This window comes from Chiroxiphia lanceolata, chromosome 21 (assembly GCF_009829145.1).
Source record: "Chiroxiphia lanceolata isolate bChiLan1 chromosome 21, bChiLan1.pri, whole genome shotgun sequence".
Taxonomy (NCBI): Eukaryota; Metazoa; Chordata; class Aves; order Passeriformes; family Pipridae; genus Chiroxiphia; species Chiroxiphia lanceolata.
Window position 1 is genome coordinate 10045816 of NC_045657.1, and position 17755 is coordinate 10063570.

The 17755-nt window shown below is 47.1% G+C and overlaps 1 protein-coding gene across 2 annotated transcripts in view; it reads right to left on the reverse strand.

The window, feature by feature from the left end:
• Window positions 1-17755, reverse strand: part of PNPLA7 (patatin like phospholipase domain containing 7) — a 132452-nt gene that overhangs the window by 41384 nt on the left and 73313 nt on the right. For both annotated transcript variants that reach the window (XM_032708327.1, XM_032708326.1), the window contains exons 23-26: window positions 13205-13268; window positions 11987-12155; window positions 10729-10911; window positions 9621-9739 (exon numbers count right to left, since the gene is read on the reverse strand). In XM_032708327.1, the coding sequence (XP_032564218.1) occupies window positions 9621-9739; window positions 10729-10911; window positions 11987-12155; window positions 13205-13268 (535 nt within the window). The remainder of the gene's footprint in view (window positions 1-9620; window positions 9740-10728; window positions 10912-11986; window positions 12156-13204; window positions 13269-17755) is intronic.

Sequence of the window (17755 nt, forward strand, 5' to 3'; positions counted from 1 at the left end):
TTTTAAGCCATAACTTTGAAGGAGATGACTCCCAAGCTCCTGCTGCTTGCAGGGTTTAATAGAAGCCATAATAACCTTCAACCTCTGTGGCAGATGGGAGCAAATGAGCAATTACACACGTGCTGCAGCTGGGAAAAAGAAAAAGCAGATCATGAAGCATTAGGTGGGTGCCAGGCCATCTGAACATGGCTTTCCTGGGCATGTGATGACCCAACTCACTGAGCAATCAGCACTGAGGGCTGGCAGCAGCCACACACTCGCTCTGCCTTCAGCACAGCTCACCTGGGGGAGAACAAACACGGCTGCAAAACACGAGTGACGCACCCGAGCTCCCGGCACACGGGACGGTTCATCCTTCCAGGAATCAAAGCAGAGCCTCTCAGGAGCAATTAGGCTGCAGCCTCTTCCCCACCATCTGCAAACACAGAGCCTGAAGCCCTCCCAGGAGCTCCCAGCCGTGTCTCAGGAGGTTTTTGCTCAACAGCAGCAAATGCTCAGAACTCACTGATTTATTTTTAGGGTTGGTTTTTGTTTGTTCGAACAATGTACTCTAGGGCTGACCTGGATAAGATTCAAAGTAGGTGTCCAAACATAAGTTATCATTCAGATTAGGCATCCAAGCATCCAGTTATCATAACTTTTTCCAAGGAAGATCCCACCTTCCTTACCTTTCTCCTTTGGCCTCTACAAAACAGCAGCAAAACACCAAGTCAAAGGTGTAATTTCATCTTAAGGATAAAGAGTTTTGATGCTTCTCTGCTATTTTACCTTCTGAATATTACCCTGAAATCTGCTTTTTGAAAGACATGGGGAACCCAGGAGCCTGAGTGCATGGCTGACTCTGGAATTCAGCTTTCCACCTGCTTTATCTGCACGTGGCAGTGGATGCTCCACTGGTGACAGGAGCACAGACATGCTGGGCACAGGCCACTTCTCCAGGCACCTACAGCAGTAATTACAGGCTCTGAAGCCACCAACCTGAGTTTCAAAAAGGGATGTCACACAGAAAAATTCCACTCCACTGTGCACTGAGACACAGATACTTATCTGCACACACAAAAACCATAACAGAGGTCACCAAACAGCTCCCCCTGCTCAGAAATGCTCCCAGCCCAGCACAGGCTGCACATGATGGAGAGGGAGGGCTGGAGGCTGCAAAGGCCACAAGGATTAACCTCAGAGCTGCCAACTTCCTGCCTTTCCCAAGTCAAGAGACAAGATTGGCCTGGTGTACAAAGGGATTACTTTGAAGAATGGGAATTGGAGGAAGGATATTTCAAGTATTCAGGGGTGTTTTTTCCATGACACAAAGCAGATTCAGCCCCTTTTGTGTCATTTTGATACTTCCCTACTGCAGAAATCCTGCTTCATCAGCTGTTACTGGGCATTGACAGGCTGCAAATGCTGCACAGCAAGCTTTATTTTTCCATTTAAAATAAAAGGAAGAAGCATTTTTCAAGTTCTTTTCATATTTCAGTTTCATTTCCTGGAACTTTACAGCACTATGGGGATGAGGAATGGGATCCTTTTAGCAGCACATATTCAAGACCTGTCTTTCTACAGAAGAGGAAAGCAGAGCCCTGATGTGCCAGTTCAGTACCTTGAGCAAGCACTTGGAAATGGAACAGGAATTTCATGGATGCTGCCTGAGTGCACCAGGGGGAGAGAACAAAAAGACAGGAACTGTAAAAAATCCTTACCCTTAGGTAGGTAGGAATTGGGAAATGGTGTGAACTGAGTGCAGGAGGACCCAATCTGAGCCAGACTGGCTCCATCCAGGACTGCCAGACACAGGCTGGAGACAGGGATCTGGGATCTGGGCCGAGCCCAAGCAGAGCCCAGCACCCCATACAACCTCCCCCAGGACAGGGCTGCACCCACAGCAGCTCTGCCAGGTCACACATCCCCACATCCAGCCAGTGACCTTCCCATGACCCCAGGAATGCAAACACACCTCCCAGTCCACCAGGACAGACCCAGGAACCTGCTGGTTCCCACCAGAGCCCTCTCCTGCAGCATCTCTGCAGGATGGGAGGAGACACTGGAGCTGGCACTGCCCAGAGCCAGCTGGGCAACGGGGGGGTCCCTCCTGCCCAGAACAGGCTAAAATATCCTAAAATCTCAGCAGCCCTTGCAAAAACCTTGGCCATGTCTTGGCAGTGCATCCAGACAGCACAAACAGGGTTACCAGCAGCCTGGACACTCCTCTGCATGCTGGGATAAACAATTAACTTCAGCAGATTGACTGGGTGGCAGGTTTCAAGCAAATTCCCCAGACACATCCAACCCATGAGATGGGAGCATAAATCCATTTACATTTGGAGATAACAATATCCTCTTAAAACCCCAAACAATTCCTCCTGATAGTGGTTTATCCTTCTCTTCCATCCAAGTGCTTCAGAGCAATCTCTAAAGGGTGACCTTCCCAGCTGCCAAACACTTTGGTTTACACAAGGAGGACAGAGTTCCAAAAGTGTGAGCCATTTCCTCAAGCCCATGTGACATCAGGAGCTGAATGTCAGTGATGTTAAATCCTGCCTGCCCCTTCCTCTCTCCAGGGATTTAACCCTCCACAGATGCCAGTGACTCGTGGCACCCTGAGCACCTCAGAGAAGCTGGTGTGTTGCTCTCCCAGAACTCTCCTAGCCAAGGTCAGAATGAAGAACAATGGTTTTAGCAAGGATTTTGTTTCATAATTTACTTCAGAACAGGCGTTTTCTCAGATTGTGTTTTTTGAACACTTAAAAAAAGAAAACCAGGATATAATTTTTACCCATTTCAAGCTTTCAGCCCTCTGTTCACCCTGAGTTTTAAGCACTGTGAGACAAACAAAACAAATAGCTGTACCCCATTATGAACCACTGAAAAAAATCTTGCAATCAATAATCAATTTGTAAACATGGTGCAGTCCTGAAGCTCACTGCATGATCTGGAATGATTTCAAAGCCAAGTGCATTTCTGTTGACACATGGGGATACCTCTGGTACATGGCAGAAGCAGTTGGCAAACTGCATTTTTTTGATAATAATTCCTTTGAGAGAGGGCTTGAAAGCAAAGACTGAGAAAGGAAACAGAGCAAGTGTAAAGAAGACAAGCAGGAATGAGAGTGGAGCAAAAAGGGGGCAAAGAAACTGGGAAGTCTTAGAGCTTGGATGTGTTAGAAAGGGAAAAGAGAAAGACTGACAGACACAGACAGGTGGGAAAAGAAAAAGGGGAAATAGGTTGTATATGGTCTAAATAGGAATGGAAGTGTGGAGAAACTTTATATATATATATATATATATATATATATATATATCCCTCACACCCTGGGGTGCCCCTGTTCAGACTCAGTCCAGGGTAAGTTTTGAACCCAGTAAAGGAGCTGAAAAACATTTACTGTGTTCCAGTATGTGAGGAACATCAAGAGGCCAGGAAATTCCCATGGGCTTTTCTTTCATCCCTTCTGTAATCTCTATCTTGAGTATGTTTAGTAATGACACTGCTCTGTTCTTCCTGGCAGTATTTTCCAAGGCTGCCCCTGGAAGCACCTTCTGAATTTAGGCAGCAGGTTCCTGCCCTCTCTCCTCACCCTCTCCTACCAGCACATTGTGTGGGTGCTTGTGGTCATGTTTAAAGGTTTAAAAAAGCAACTCCCCTCACATTTCCAGGTCCTACCCTGTATCTGAGGTTCAGTAATTTATCTTATGGAACCCACCATCTCCACTGCAAGTTCTGCAGCTCTGCAGTGGCAGTGTTAAGACAATGTCCACGCACACACTTCTCCCACTGACAGGGTAAAAAGCCTCCTGTCATTAGTTACCTGTCACAGTTAAGGAATAAAAATTAATCTTCCTTAACTGCTGGAACTGAATCTGAAGCACCTGCACCATAAAACTTCACTCAGTCTCCCCAGGAGATTCTGTTATTGCCCAAGACTGAATGCTAGGGTTTCATAACCAGGACCCTGCTCTCGCCTGCTACAGCCTGGAAAGTGAGTTGTTTGAACCATGGGAGCAAACTGTCCACCCCAAGGACAGCACTTTGTCATTGGAGCAGAGTTTCCACCTCAAATTTCAACTTTTTATTCCTCAGGTGTTGCATCACACGCTGAAAGCTGGGCTATGAGATGTCAACCCCACCACTGCACCACCAGCCAGCTCCCTGCACCTTGTGGAGGCCAAACCTTAGTCCTGACCCAGGAGTTGGCACTTTTATCAGGCCCTAGAAGACCCACTAAGCTTAGACATTTTCTTTCCCTGTGCTTCTCTCTGCTTCCGTGGATCACAGAGCAAAAGATGACAGCCCAGAAGGGATCTGAGCTCCCAGAGCTCCTCTGGAAACCAGACCTTCCCATGCTGCCATTTGACCTAGTTCTTTGTAGAACTAAAAACAGCCCCCAAAAGCAGAGGTGTTATTTCTACCATCCCTTCCTTGCAGCTCATTGCCCCAGTAAATCCCACTGCTCCATTACCATGTTATGCTGCCGAGTATTTAAATGTTCATTAATTTTGGCAGCTTGTCAATTTTTCCTTAACAAATTCAAGCAAGGGAAAGAACACAGTGACTTCATGGCTTCTCTCAGGAAAAAAGCTGATGAGAATTTCATATGAGGTGAAAGAGGAATTTCTGTTGCCTGCAGTGACCTTCCCACCAAACACTGAAGACCTGCCCTGTGCACTGCAGAAGTGAAAGTTTCTCAGAGTTAAGATGGCAAAATCCAATTAATTAGGAAGCACTGAGCAACAACGTGACAAGGTGATCACCAAACCTCATCTGTTCAATTATCATGAGAAAAAAACACAATTAAGAAAGAGCTGCCCCCAGCCAGGATGGGACCACAAGGGCTTTGTGTGTTTTAAGGCTCCTCTCCAAGCTAAAATAACAAACCAAACAGAAGAACAAATCGACCCCCAAAACTTACCAGCATCTTTATTGATCTTTTCTGACTCCTCACATGAACATACTGCAAATTCAGCTTCTGCATCGTGCCAGCTCTGATACCACTTAATTGCTGGGGGTGTAATTAAAACGCTGCGTCACCAGCCATGAACAGCAGCAACACGTCCCTGTGCCTGCTAAAGGCAGCCAGGAGCTCCCCAGACAACCTGCAAAGACTCTAGAGAAGTGATATAATATCTCACAGCATGGCACTTACTTGCTTTAAAGTGTTTTACATGGATAGAGCAGGTCACCAATCCCCAAACTCAATTCCTTTTTTAGCAAGATGGAGCAGGGAAGCACCACAGGGTTTGTTCACGTGCAGAAGCTCCTCACCCCCCAGCCACACCTGCATGCTCAAAGCATCAACACTCACAAAAGGAATATGAGCTTCTAGAGTTCTCAAAATGCCTGTTTAAAATTTTTCCTCACGTTATGTTGGGAGCTTTTCACCAATTCCTTTCCACCAGGATTGCTCAGGGACACAAAGGGCACAGCTGGGAAACCTCCCAGTGTGCTGCCACGCTTGACCCAGCCTTCAAAAACGTTCCTGGTACCTCACTGGGAGATGCACATGTGTATCCACCATGGCCTGAGGTGGCTGTGGGCATGTTCTACCTGGTCCTTGCTACACCCACCACACAGGACAGTCTGATCTGGCATCCCTTGGTCCCTTCCAGGCACAGAGGGCTGTTCCTCCCAACCTGACTACACCAGGGATTGCTCAGAAGCTGCAAGGCTTTGTCCCTGTGCAGACACAGGACAACCAAATTCTCTCTTTGTGCCTTCTGGAAGAACAGATCAGGGTCTGGTGGTAGAGAAGACAAGACTGATAAGCAGGTTTTTACTCCAAGTTGCCTGAAGGAGCTGGAGCTGCAGCCAAACATCACAGATACAGCAATAGTAAAGCCCCCATGGTTTATTCCTTGTGCAATCAGGGGTCTTGGAGCAAACACAGAGTGCAGAGAGCAAATGTGGTCTCCTGAGAGCAGAACAACCGAGATCTGCAGATCTCTTCCAGCCTTTCCATCACTGGGTAAAGCCATCGAAAGGGAAGATAAAGCCAGGCTTTAAGGAGCACAGAGACCCAAGTCAGGCCCAGCAGCAGCCTGTAAATGAGGTGGTAGCTGGACCTTCTCTAAAAGCCTGGAGTGTGAGCACCTTGCACATGGCACAGGCTGCAGGAGCACAGACAGACAGACAGACAAGGCAACAAGAGCATCCATCAGACACAGAGATCTCCATAACAGAGATCTCCACATCTTCTCCTACACTGTTGCTTCTATCCTCCCTTTTCAGAGGGCCAGAGCTGGAAACAAAAGAACAAAGTGCAGAAAGAACAAGTTGCTGAAACAGGCCAACTGCCCAAAATGAAAAGGTCTGAGCCACATCCGTAGCGTCAGCAAGAAAGCTGTGTGGAAAAAACCCAACTGCTTGTGACAAATCGAGTGCTGAGGTGAGATAGTGAGCTTGAGGAGAAAGCTAAAGGGGAAAAAGGAGAAATGAAAAGATGCCCTGATGAAATTATTTACAAATATCCGTCAACAGCAGCTCCTCAGCGAAGGTTTAAATGCTCTGCCTGAAGGAAGGGAAGGCAAGGCATGGCAGGTATGGGCTGGTAAAGGGCTCTGGCAGCACTTGAATTTCTTCCCAGCATGAACAGCTGACTGTTAGTGGAGACAGTACACCCAAAAAAAGAGAAGTAATTCCTTATCCCAACAGCCCTTTCCTTCTCAATAAGCACATCTCATGCACACCATGGACTTGTATCATGTGCTTTACTGCAAACACAGCTCCCTGCAAATACCCAACCTGGGGCAGCTCCAATGCTTTGGATTTTCCCATTATGCCTACATGGAATAGGCACCACATTCATTCCTGGAATAGTGGTATTATCATCAACAACAAAGCTTGTGATCCCAGTTTTGCTGAAGTCAGGCACAGGGTGGGATTGCTGGGGTGTCCTGTGCAGGGCCATGATCCTTGTGGGTCCCTCCTAGCTCAGGACATTCTGTGGTTCTGTGGTTCTGAAACAGCACAACCCAATATTTTTATTCCCCAGAGCCCGAGGGATTCCCAGATACTTCTGTACTAATTATTTACTTCCTATAAATTTTAGTTTTCAAACAGCTTTGCTCAGACAACCACAGCAAAGCAAAGTGGGCTGTATGTGGGAGGGCTAAAGGTCAGGACAATTATTTATGGGAGGGTTTATGCCTTTGTTGCAGGGTTTGATGTGTCATTATTCTTGCAACTACTTTTCAAAGGTATTATTTTCCTAAACACAAATCCCCTTTCCTTCCCTCAAGCTCCACAATGTTTCTAACTGGAATTAAGTTAGTGCTTCACAAAAGCAAAACACTGTAATTTTTGAACTGTATCACTTCAAGTTGTTTTATTTTTATGCTCACAAGAGAAAGAAAACCTTTAGTTCCTCCGAGCCTTTTGTCATGACAAACCACAATGATAATTACTGGGAAGCTGCTGTTGGTAAAACCTCCCAATCCAACTGTCACTGGGAAGCCAGACAAACATTCCCAAAATAACAACTAAATAATTGAGATTACTGGAGTCTCAGAACACAATCCCTTGAATAAATACCCACCAGCCAGCCCCTGTCGGGATTTCCTCTCTCTGGTTGTGTGACCAGCATGATTCATGCTCTGAGAACAAGGTGGGAGGTTACTTCATGTAATTATTATCCAAAGGCCACACTGACTATGAACAGTCTGTGCAGCGACCCATGAAGATGGTTTTAGTTAGAACAGGCTTTAAGCACAGGATGATTTTAAGTACCTGGTGCCTAATCTCTTGAAATTCTCTTGTTAATAGAAATGTGGAAAATAAGAACTCACTTTGCCCTTCCAAAGGCAAATTTTACAGAGTTCAGAGTAATTTTGTCCTTTCCCCATTATTCTCACTTTGAAAACAATCTTTTAAGAAAACCAGGTCTTTTATCTAACCACAATTTAGATGATGATTCAATGACAAAAACAGCATTCTGTGCCTTTGCATGGAAAACACAGTGCTCACACCACCCATGTGTCAGCCTGAACCCCCTGAACAAGCACTTTAAGGCCACAGAGCTTCAGAGAAAGACGAAATATCTTATTTATCCACTCTGCCATTTAATCCTCTCCAAGTCCCTCATATTGCACAGATGCAGAAATGAGCAGATTAATGGCACGTCACGTTGCTGAAGGGGTGATTTGCAACCAGAGCCCCCAAAGCCAACACAGCAGCAGCTCTGCAGAGAAGGACAACACAGGACCAACACAGGCTCAATGGTCCAGCTCTTCCTTACCTGGGATCCTGCATACCCACAGGTGGGAGCTTGTAAATTAAGTAGTAGAACAAAAGAAATAAATAGTTTGGCAAAAATTACAGCGGTGTTTACAGAAGGAAGGAAGGAAGGGAATGAGCACAGTGTGCTGCCAGCAGTAGAGGAGTGCACGTATTTAGCTTGACACAGGCTTGGGTAGAGGTAGAGATACCAGCTGGTAACAAAGAACAAGCCACAAGTCTTTGTATCAGTTGATGAGAAGCCTCCTGAGAAGCTCAGATTAAACAGAGGCTCCCCTCCTCTGCTCTGCTTTGTATCTCCACAGGGCAGAGCCTGTCTCGGAAATGAAATCCTGAAATCAGCTCAGGTGAGGCACTGAAAGGGAGCAGGATGAAGGCACCTGTGCAGGCACTCAAGGAACCAGCCAAACAGTGGCTGTCTCAGCACCAAGTGACTAATCAGGACAAGCTGCCACAAAGGAGCTCCAAGCTCCGCTGCAGTGAACGTTCCCCCAGAGCACGCGCTGGCCCACAGACAGAAACGTGATATTTCTGTGGACTTAAACAGACAGACTGTGTGCAAGTTATGGATTTTATTTTTGAGAGCTGTATTTCAAAGCACTGTTTTAAAGCAGGGCTTCAAAAACACAGTGATGGAGACAACGAAGGTGGCGCTCGCTTGAGACAAAGGGCGGCTCAATTCTGTCTCGACATTAAACTCTCAAAGTAAAAAGAGATTCCAAAGAAAAATGCCAGTAATAATTTATTTCTAAAGCTCACTGGGGATTCAGGTGGAATTCTAATAGAGTGTTCAGCACACACCTTGTCCTTGTGTCTGCAAAAATACACTCTTTCTGCAAGGTAAGGCTGTCAAAGTGTGGGTACCTGGGGGCTTGGAGGATTGTACAGACGAGAACATTCTCCATTAGAGGAAATAATTCCTCTTACTGCTCCAACTTTGAAGAGCTTTGGGGGCCTTTGAAATGTTGTGAGCCATTTTCTAATATAAGAATCCATAGAGGAAAAAATCCACAGTGTAGGCCAACAGAAAGAAGCATCATGTTCAGTGCCCTGGTCACCTCCTGGTATTAAACCCAACTTATGACAGGTCTCAGGAGGTCACAAATACTCATGTTCCTTCTGCAGAAATTGAGCACAAAACCCCCCAGCACATTAAGTTTCACCCCCAAATGTTGTTTGCAGAACAGGATGTTCCAGGATGCCTGTTATCCTGCGGGATCTGTCCCAGCCCAGTGGCCCTGGAGTGCTCAGATCCGGTAGCAATGCACCAGCACCGACTGGGCTGGGCTGGAAGGGACCTTAGAGACCACCCAGTTCCACCCCCCTACCATGGGCAGGGACATCTTCCACTAGACCAAGTTGCTCCAAGCCCCATCCAGCCCCAGTAAGTCACCTACCTGGCCCCTCCACCCCCCAGCACCAGCGCTATGGCGTTCCCGGTCAGGACACGGGCCAGGCGGGAGAAGTCGGAGTGACGGTCCGGTGGCTTCTGGAACACCCGTTCATACATCTCTATCTGCAGAGGAGAGGCACAGGAGAGGCAGCCAACAACATCCTGCTAAAAGATGCTACAAAGATGAGGGGACTGGAGCACCTCTCTTGTGAGGGAAAGCTGGGGGAGCTGGGGCTCTTCAGCCTCGGGAAGAGAAGACAGAGGGAACTTCATCCATGTCCATCAGTGCCTGCAGGGAGGGGGCAGAGCATGGACCAGGCTCTGCTTGGGAGGCCCAGCAATGGCACAAGAGGAACAGGCAGGAACTGATGCCCAGGAAGTTCCACCTGAACATGAGGAAGAACTTCTTTGCTGGGCAGTGACCAGAGAGGGTGTGGAGTGTCCTCACTGCGGATATTCCAGAACCATCTGGACACAATCCTGGGTGACTGCTCCAGGGGACCCTGGTGGAGCAGGCAGGTGGCACTGGATGACCCACTGTGGTCCCTTCCAGCCTGAACCTGCATGTGATTCTGTTCCAAGTGGGTGTCTGTTCTTCAAAGGAACAGAGGGTCAATGAACTACCCAAACAGTTCTAGAGATCAAGTGCCTCTCTCAGTCTTCCATAGCTGCTGGGAGAATTTCATGCTAGTACAGTATTTCCTTTGGAGCTGTTTCTTTCTTGATAAAGATTTGAAGCTCCTGAGAAGCACCCCAGGCTACCTCTGCCTTATTTTTGGCATGGGTTTGGCAAGCACAGGGATCCTCCCAACAAAAAGGAATCTATGGCACATACACACCTTTCAAAGTGACTCTGAGATAGTATTTACTGTCTTCAGGATATCAAAAAGCCAAGTATGCAACCTTAAAGAAAACATGGGCCCCTTATCCCTGTTTCCTCTATTAAATTGAGGTCAAACAGATCTAAAGAGAACTCTGTGTAAGAGCCCATTGCACATCAGAACACCATGGAGTATCATTATCCCAGATCCCTTTGGATACATGGATTACAGGTAAAGTGTAATCCATGGGATTACAGTAAGGGGCCAGCCACCAAATCAGGAATCTCTTACCAGCTTGGGCAGACTCCTTTTGGAGAAGACTCTGCGTGGACAGTGGAGGTGGAGATGAGCAGAACACCAGCTGCGCATGTTGAGCCATTCCACAGTTCGGGAAGGGAGGGGCCCATCCTCCTTATGGAGCAGGATGAGCTGCTTCTGGGCTCTCACTGCTGTGTTCTCCAGCATCCTCTCCAGCTACAGCAGGTTATGGACACCAGAGGAATGGGGGGTCAGGTACTGCCTGCTCCAGTATCAGTGTAACAGGTATGAGACACACCTCCCCCTTGTCCTGATTCCCACCTGAACCCACAGACAACTCTGCACAACAAGAACCCCCAGACATGATGGATTTAGACAACTGATTTGCCTGATTTTAGACTTCTGGCACACAGACAAAGATTCAAACCTAAATGCTTTTGACCCAAAGCAGGCCATGAAATGCACATGCAGACACACCCTCTCCATGCAACATGAGATGCTTCCCAAGCCATACTGAAGCCTACAAATGTTCAGCATGTTTTCTTCTTTCCCTTCCCATCAGTTCACTTTTTCCTCCTTGTATTTCTGATTTTGACTTGGTTTTTTGTTGGTTTAGGCAACTGCTGGCAGCTGCTGTGCCTGTGCTCCCTGCCTCCCACACCCAGGCACAAAGAACCAGCACAGAGGGACACAAGGGCTGCACGTGGGACCTGTCCAGGCTCTTTGGAGTCAGACTCAGCACTTCACAGTCCTAAAAAAAAAAACCCACTCGGGATCTTATTTTTAAATTTCTTGCAGAATTTATGTGCCTGGTCAAACTTTGGTAATAAAACATAAAAATAATAAAAATAGATAGTAAAGGAAAAAAAATTACAGCTTACAAGCTGTAATAAAATAGATTAAATTATTCATACACTGCAATTTAGATCTACTTTTTCCTAGGCACACACCATGAATTTCATCCAGGCAGAAAAGAATTTCTCTCTCTCTGTGTGGAGACTCTGTGAAGAAATTCTGGGCAGAAACTCAAAGGTTCAAAGCAATTTACTTTTGATTTACCATTGCCCAAAATGACTCTTTAGAGGAAAAGAACTTTGCTGGAAACACTCCTCCATAAAACTTGACCTTTCAGGGGGTTCTCATGCAATTCTTTTCCCATTTCTAGCAGGCATTTCCCAGGAATGTTTCATTATTTACGCTTCACTGGGCATTAAACCCGGGAAAACTCCTGAGTGTGGAACGACACCCTTTGAGCTGGGCTGCCAGAGGTGCAAAGAGGGGTGTTCCCAACCTCTCCCACGGTGGGCTCCTGGTCCCCCAGCCCCACGATGAGGATGCAGTCGGCCTGGCGGATGCAGCGCTGGGTCCAGGGGGTCAGGGAGCTGTCGGCCTGGTACAGCACGATGCGGTGGATGTCCTCCTGCTGGCCCAGCCAGCTGGTCAGCCTGTACTCATGGATGCTGGGACAGAGTGGGAAAACAAAATGGGTTTATGTCACAACTCCCAAGAGAAAAGACAGGAATCTGACATGTCACCAACCCCGGCAGAGCTCAAGGAATGTTTGGATGATACCTTCAGGCAGCCGAGGGAACGGCTGGAGCTGTGTCAGGGCAGGGTCAGGTTGGATCTCAGGCAAAGGTTCTTTCCCCAGAGGCTGGTTGGGCACTGACCAGGCTCCCCAGGGCAGTGGGCACAGCACCAAGGCTGCCAGAGCTCCAGGAGGGTTTGGATGATCCTCTGGGGCACAGGGTGTGACCCTTGGGGATGGGCCTGTGCAGGGCTGAGGACTGGATTCAATGATCCCGGTGGGTCCCTTCCAACTCAGCATATTCTGGGATTTTGTGAAAATCTGAAGGGCAGAGACCTGCCCTCTTGCTCAGCCAGTCTAAGAATCTTATCTGCTCCCATCTCCAGGCTCATGCTTGCTCTGTTTCTCCAGTATTTATACTATTACACACATACACCAAGAAAGGAGGATGCAGTGATGCCTCACTTCACTAAAGCTTCCATGGCATCCCTAAGAATGAGCACACTGACCACTTGGAGCAATTCAGCTTTTCCAATCTCACAAGTGATAAACTGACTATGGAAAAAACCCCACACGTTTGAAACAAATACTTTTCAAACACTGTTCATAGAATATCCTGAACTGGAAGGGACCCACAGGGATCATCCAGCCCAGCTCCTGGCCCTGCACAGGCACCCCAACAATCCCATCCTGTCCCTCAGAGCATTGTCCAAACTCTCCTGGAGCTCTGGCAGCCTTGGTGCTGTGCCCACTGCCCTGGGGAGCCTGGTCAGTGCCCAACCACCCTCTGGGGGAAGAACCTTTTCCTGAGATCCAACCTGACCCTGCCCTGACACAGCTCCAGCCATTGTCTCCAATACTTGGATGAGAAAGCCCTATGTGTGCCAGAACACAGGGTTTTATTCCCAAACTGTCTATGTATTTATGAGAGCAGTACAGAGTCTTTCTTCACTTTCCCCCAGTAACAAGGAGGGCAGGTACCTGTCGAGGGCAGCAGAACCCAGTCTCTGTTTGATGTTGTCACTGGTGAGCAGCAGGGCAGGACCTGCAGGAACAAGGAATTTCATCTGTGAACATTTGTCATTGAGCTCCTGACAAAGTGTGGAGAACACTGCCCAGAGAAGCTGTGGCTGCCCCATCCCTGGAAGTGTCCAAGGCCAGGTTGGACGGGGCTTGGAGCAACCTGGGCTAGTGGAAGGTGTCCCTGCAGGAGGAAGAATGAGATGACCTTTAAGGTCTCTTTCAACCCAAACCAGTCTATGGTTCCATGAAGTTGCTTTGAAGATGGTGATAGCTTAGTGCATTGATCAGGGCTGTTGTACAAGAAAGAGCTGGCACAAAGTCTCACAAAAATTTTCACACTTATCTACAAACACATCTTCCCATTCTCCATATTCCCAGAGCTCTGCTACTGCATCAGTCACAACTTGCAAACTCTGTTATCCCGTTCCTCAGTGTCATGTAGGATCAAAGAATCCCAAACTGGTTTGGGTTGGAAGGGACCTTAAAACTCATCTCATTCCACCCCCTGCCATGGGCAGGGACACCTTCCACTGGACCAGGTTGCTCCAAGCCCTGTCCTGGCTCTGGTGACAGTTCCTACTGCAGCTGCATGTTCACAAACAGAGCATTCAGAATACCATGGACCTTTACAACCACAGAAAGCCCAGGAACCTGGTTGCATGGAAGAGAAGCTGTCTGACAGCCTGAAATACAGAGTTTGTTCATCCTGCATGGAACCAACCTCCCAGGTGAACCCTAAACCTCTCTGTAGCAGTACTACTTCTTACTCAACACACCAACAGGAATCTCACCCAAAATACTCTCAGATCTGTAGGACACAGTTGAACTCCACTAGAGAAACAGCCACACACATATCTGGCAACAGCTTTAGATTTTAGTTGAACTTTGTTGTACAGAAAGCTTCTTGCATCCACTTCAGTTTAATTTTCTTATGAGCAACTCTATTTCAGCAGCAGCAATTTGTGCCATATGTGGTGGAGGCTGCAGAGTGACTGCAGCTAAATACAAAAGAAAGCAAAGAAAAGAAAACTTGAGGGAATAACTGCACACCTAAAGAAAACATTACCTGTCTCTTATTGAGAGAGAAAGTCACATTTACAAGACATGACAGAGCAGCTGCTTTGTATTCGTGTTTTCATTGTGCAATCCTTCATTGTTTCATTAAGAAAAGAACTGAAATTCATGTACCAAATAACAAAACACTTCATTATGTGAGGGCTCTCAAGGCAAGGTTATGATGTGTTCGGTAAAAACCACGGAACCGTGAACGAACAACATGGGAAAAGGTCACAATTTCACACCAACATGTTCAAAAAGCAAAACCCACAAGCACAGATTGGAGCCAGCCAACCTGACCTTCAGGGCCAACTCAACCCCCAGTGCTTGATTATTCACTCTGCTTTAACAGACTTCGGTGTTAGACTAGAAAAAGCTCACAAGTATGATTTTTCATCTTGCATTTTCAAACACCCAAATAACGTTTGCTCTTTGTTACACTTATGATGAAGAAAGAGCAAACAAAAACGGACAAAAATATCCCATAAGCGGAGACCAAAAGATAAAAAGTAACAGCTGGTGAGAAAGCACAAAAAAGAGGATGATTTAAAGGGTAGAATTTAACTTCCTCACTCTCCAATAAAGGTTCTGGAACCTGGTTCCTAAGAAAGCAAGGAGGGAATGAGCTCAGCAGCATTTCCAGAGCAGACCTGGTTTAACTTGCCCTTCCCTCCTCCCTCTGCTGCTCCCCAAACTGTCCAACTGCAGGGAACAGCCCCAGTGCCTGGTGAGGGGGTTTATCACCTTATTTTTGACATTGGGAGATTCTCTGAGCTGATTTACCATTCATCTGACAAAGAGCAGGTCTAGCAGAGCTTTCAATGGCATAATGGGATAAGAGAGAAGAAATACTGATGGCATTGCACGTGACAAAGCCAGCAAAGGAGAGAGGGCAGGCCAGTTCTGAAAGCATTCAAGAGTTATCATCAGTGTTTGCTAATGTGTCAGATCCTCAGCAAAATAGAAATTATATGCAGACAAAATATTCTTCCAGGATATGTGACTTACAAAGCTTTGTGAGAGTGGTGGAAGTTTAGCAGGCAAAGATAAACAGCCAGGAATGTCAAATGAGCTGAGGAATACAATAAAAATGTCAAGTAGGAGAGACTAACACCAAGGAGGGAACAGCCCAGCCATGCTCCACCTCTGCCTTGGCCTGTTCCCTGCCTGCCCCTGGGCACTGAGATCCAGGAGCATCAGCAGTGGAGTGAGGAGTGTCCCACACTGGTGATGCACCAGGGCCCAGGCCCTAAGGGGACACCATTAAACCCAGGGGACACCATTAAACCCAGTGACCTGCAGCCAGAACACCTCTCATACAAGGGGAGAGGCAGAGTTTGTAGGGCTGAGGTGAATCTTTCTCCCAATCAAAGGTGATGGCAACTTCAGCCACAGCACCTTGACTGGAGACAACCCGTGCCCATCAAGCACCACAGGAGCCTTGGAGCTTCTATGGCTTAGAAATCACATTCACTCCCCTCCCTTTTGACTTGGCAAAGCAGCAGTTCACAGCACAGGACACAAACAGGGGTGACCAGACAGATCCTGGCTGTGCCAGCTCAGGAGAAGCCTGCCCAGCATCCATCCCACCCCACCCCACCCCATCCCACCTCACACACTGGTGGCACAGGACAAAGATTCCCAGACCTTTACTTATGCCCAGCACAGAACACAGTGATGATTCCAACAGAACCAACTCTGTTTTGTCTCAGAAACACCAACCATCTGCTCCACACTCCCAATTTCTCACAGGCTCCCAATTAATTGATCATTAAATAACCCTCCATTAGTGTGCTCAAGAACACCAACATATGCGAGCTCAGAAAACAGAACAACCAACAGTGTCCTTGAAACTCAACTGCTGAGAGCAACAAAGTAATAAAAAACCCAACATTCTCATCCCTGGAAGTGTCCAAGGCCAGGCTGGACAGGGCTTGGAGCAACCTGGGCTTGTGGAAGGTGTCCCTGCCCATGGCAGGGGGTGGAACTGGATGAGCTTTAAGGTCCCTTCCAATCCAACCATTCCATGATTCCATGATGATTCAAGTCCACGCCCCTCAAACAGCCACCCCTGCAGGCAGGAGTGACCAAGTCCATGTGTTAGTGCATCCTTGGAGTGCATCATCCCAGTTACACACCTGTGCTACATCACCCAGAGATGCTTCCTCCACACCCAGCATCAACCCCGTGGGCAACTCACAGTTGGCACCATGGACACCCCCCTGCATCCCTCCGGGAATGTGCTCCTTCAGCAGGACCAGACACAGGGTGAACAGCTCAAAGGTAAGAGCACAGGAGAGGTGATATGAGGTAACATGAAATATTAATCTGAGCCCTGCAGTGTGTCTCTGACAGCAGCCAGAGCAGATTGCTGGGGAGGAGGAGTATTAGAGCAAGGACAACGTAACGCCGTCCTCTGAGCCCCCAGCCATCTGCAGCTCAGGGAATTCTCAAGCCCGGGGTGGTGACTTTCAACAGCCAGGGGGGATTTTTCTTTCACTGAAGAACTCACTGGGCTTCTGAATCCCAGCTTTTATGTGCTTCAGGTGAGAGAATTCCATGGCAGTAGCTCAGGGGGATCATGATTCACGGGGAAACCTCCTGGAGCACCTCAATCCGTGCTCCAGAGCCATCTGTTTTTCAGTACAGAACTACAATTCCAAGAAAGAGAAGAGAGGAGAAAGAAAAGCTGGGAAATATCAGAGGTCTGGTTCATTTTCTCTTCCAAGAACAAAGGGCACTGAAGGGAAGGGCTGTGGCAGCTCTTCAGCAAAGCTCCCAAACTCCTGCCCCAGTGAGGGGACAAAAGCACCACATGAGAGACATAAAACCCTTCCTTTTTTTCCAAGAATGAGCAAGGGACTCACTTTTTTTTTGGTAATTTCCTAAGATATGCAGGAGTTGGAACACAGGTGTCCTAGTTCTTAGTCCAATAAAACACAATCCAAAAGTTGCCTAGAAAAATCAGATGCCCAGAGGGCAAGGGATGATTTTGAGGCTCAGAAATCCACCTTACCTGGAAAACTTACTCACACCAAAAGATACAGTCAGTACAAAATGCATCATGGAAACATTTTAGCAGAGTAAACTTATTTGGCTGGACTCCATCAAAAGAAAATTTACTTTTGGCCTAATAAAAGTCTACAAAATTATGTGTCAAAGAGACTGAACTGATAAATGAGTTGGATGGCAGAAGATCTAACCCATTAAAAAATACCAAATTGTGCCAGGGTCCAGGAACCACAGTGAACATTTCACATTTAAATCTAATCTGTGTGTAAAGAAAGGAAATTCAGGCAGAACTAAAATTAAAAACTCAAATAAATTATTAATAAAGATATTTCAGTGAGCTCTCCAATACATTATACATTTTTAGAACTGAAAAGAAAGCTTAAATTTAAAGGGCAGAAAGGAATGAGAGAGACACATATGTTGGATTTGAATCCCTCTGTA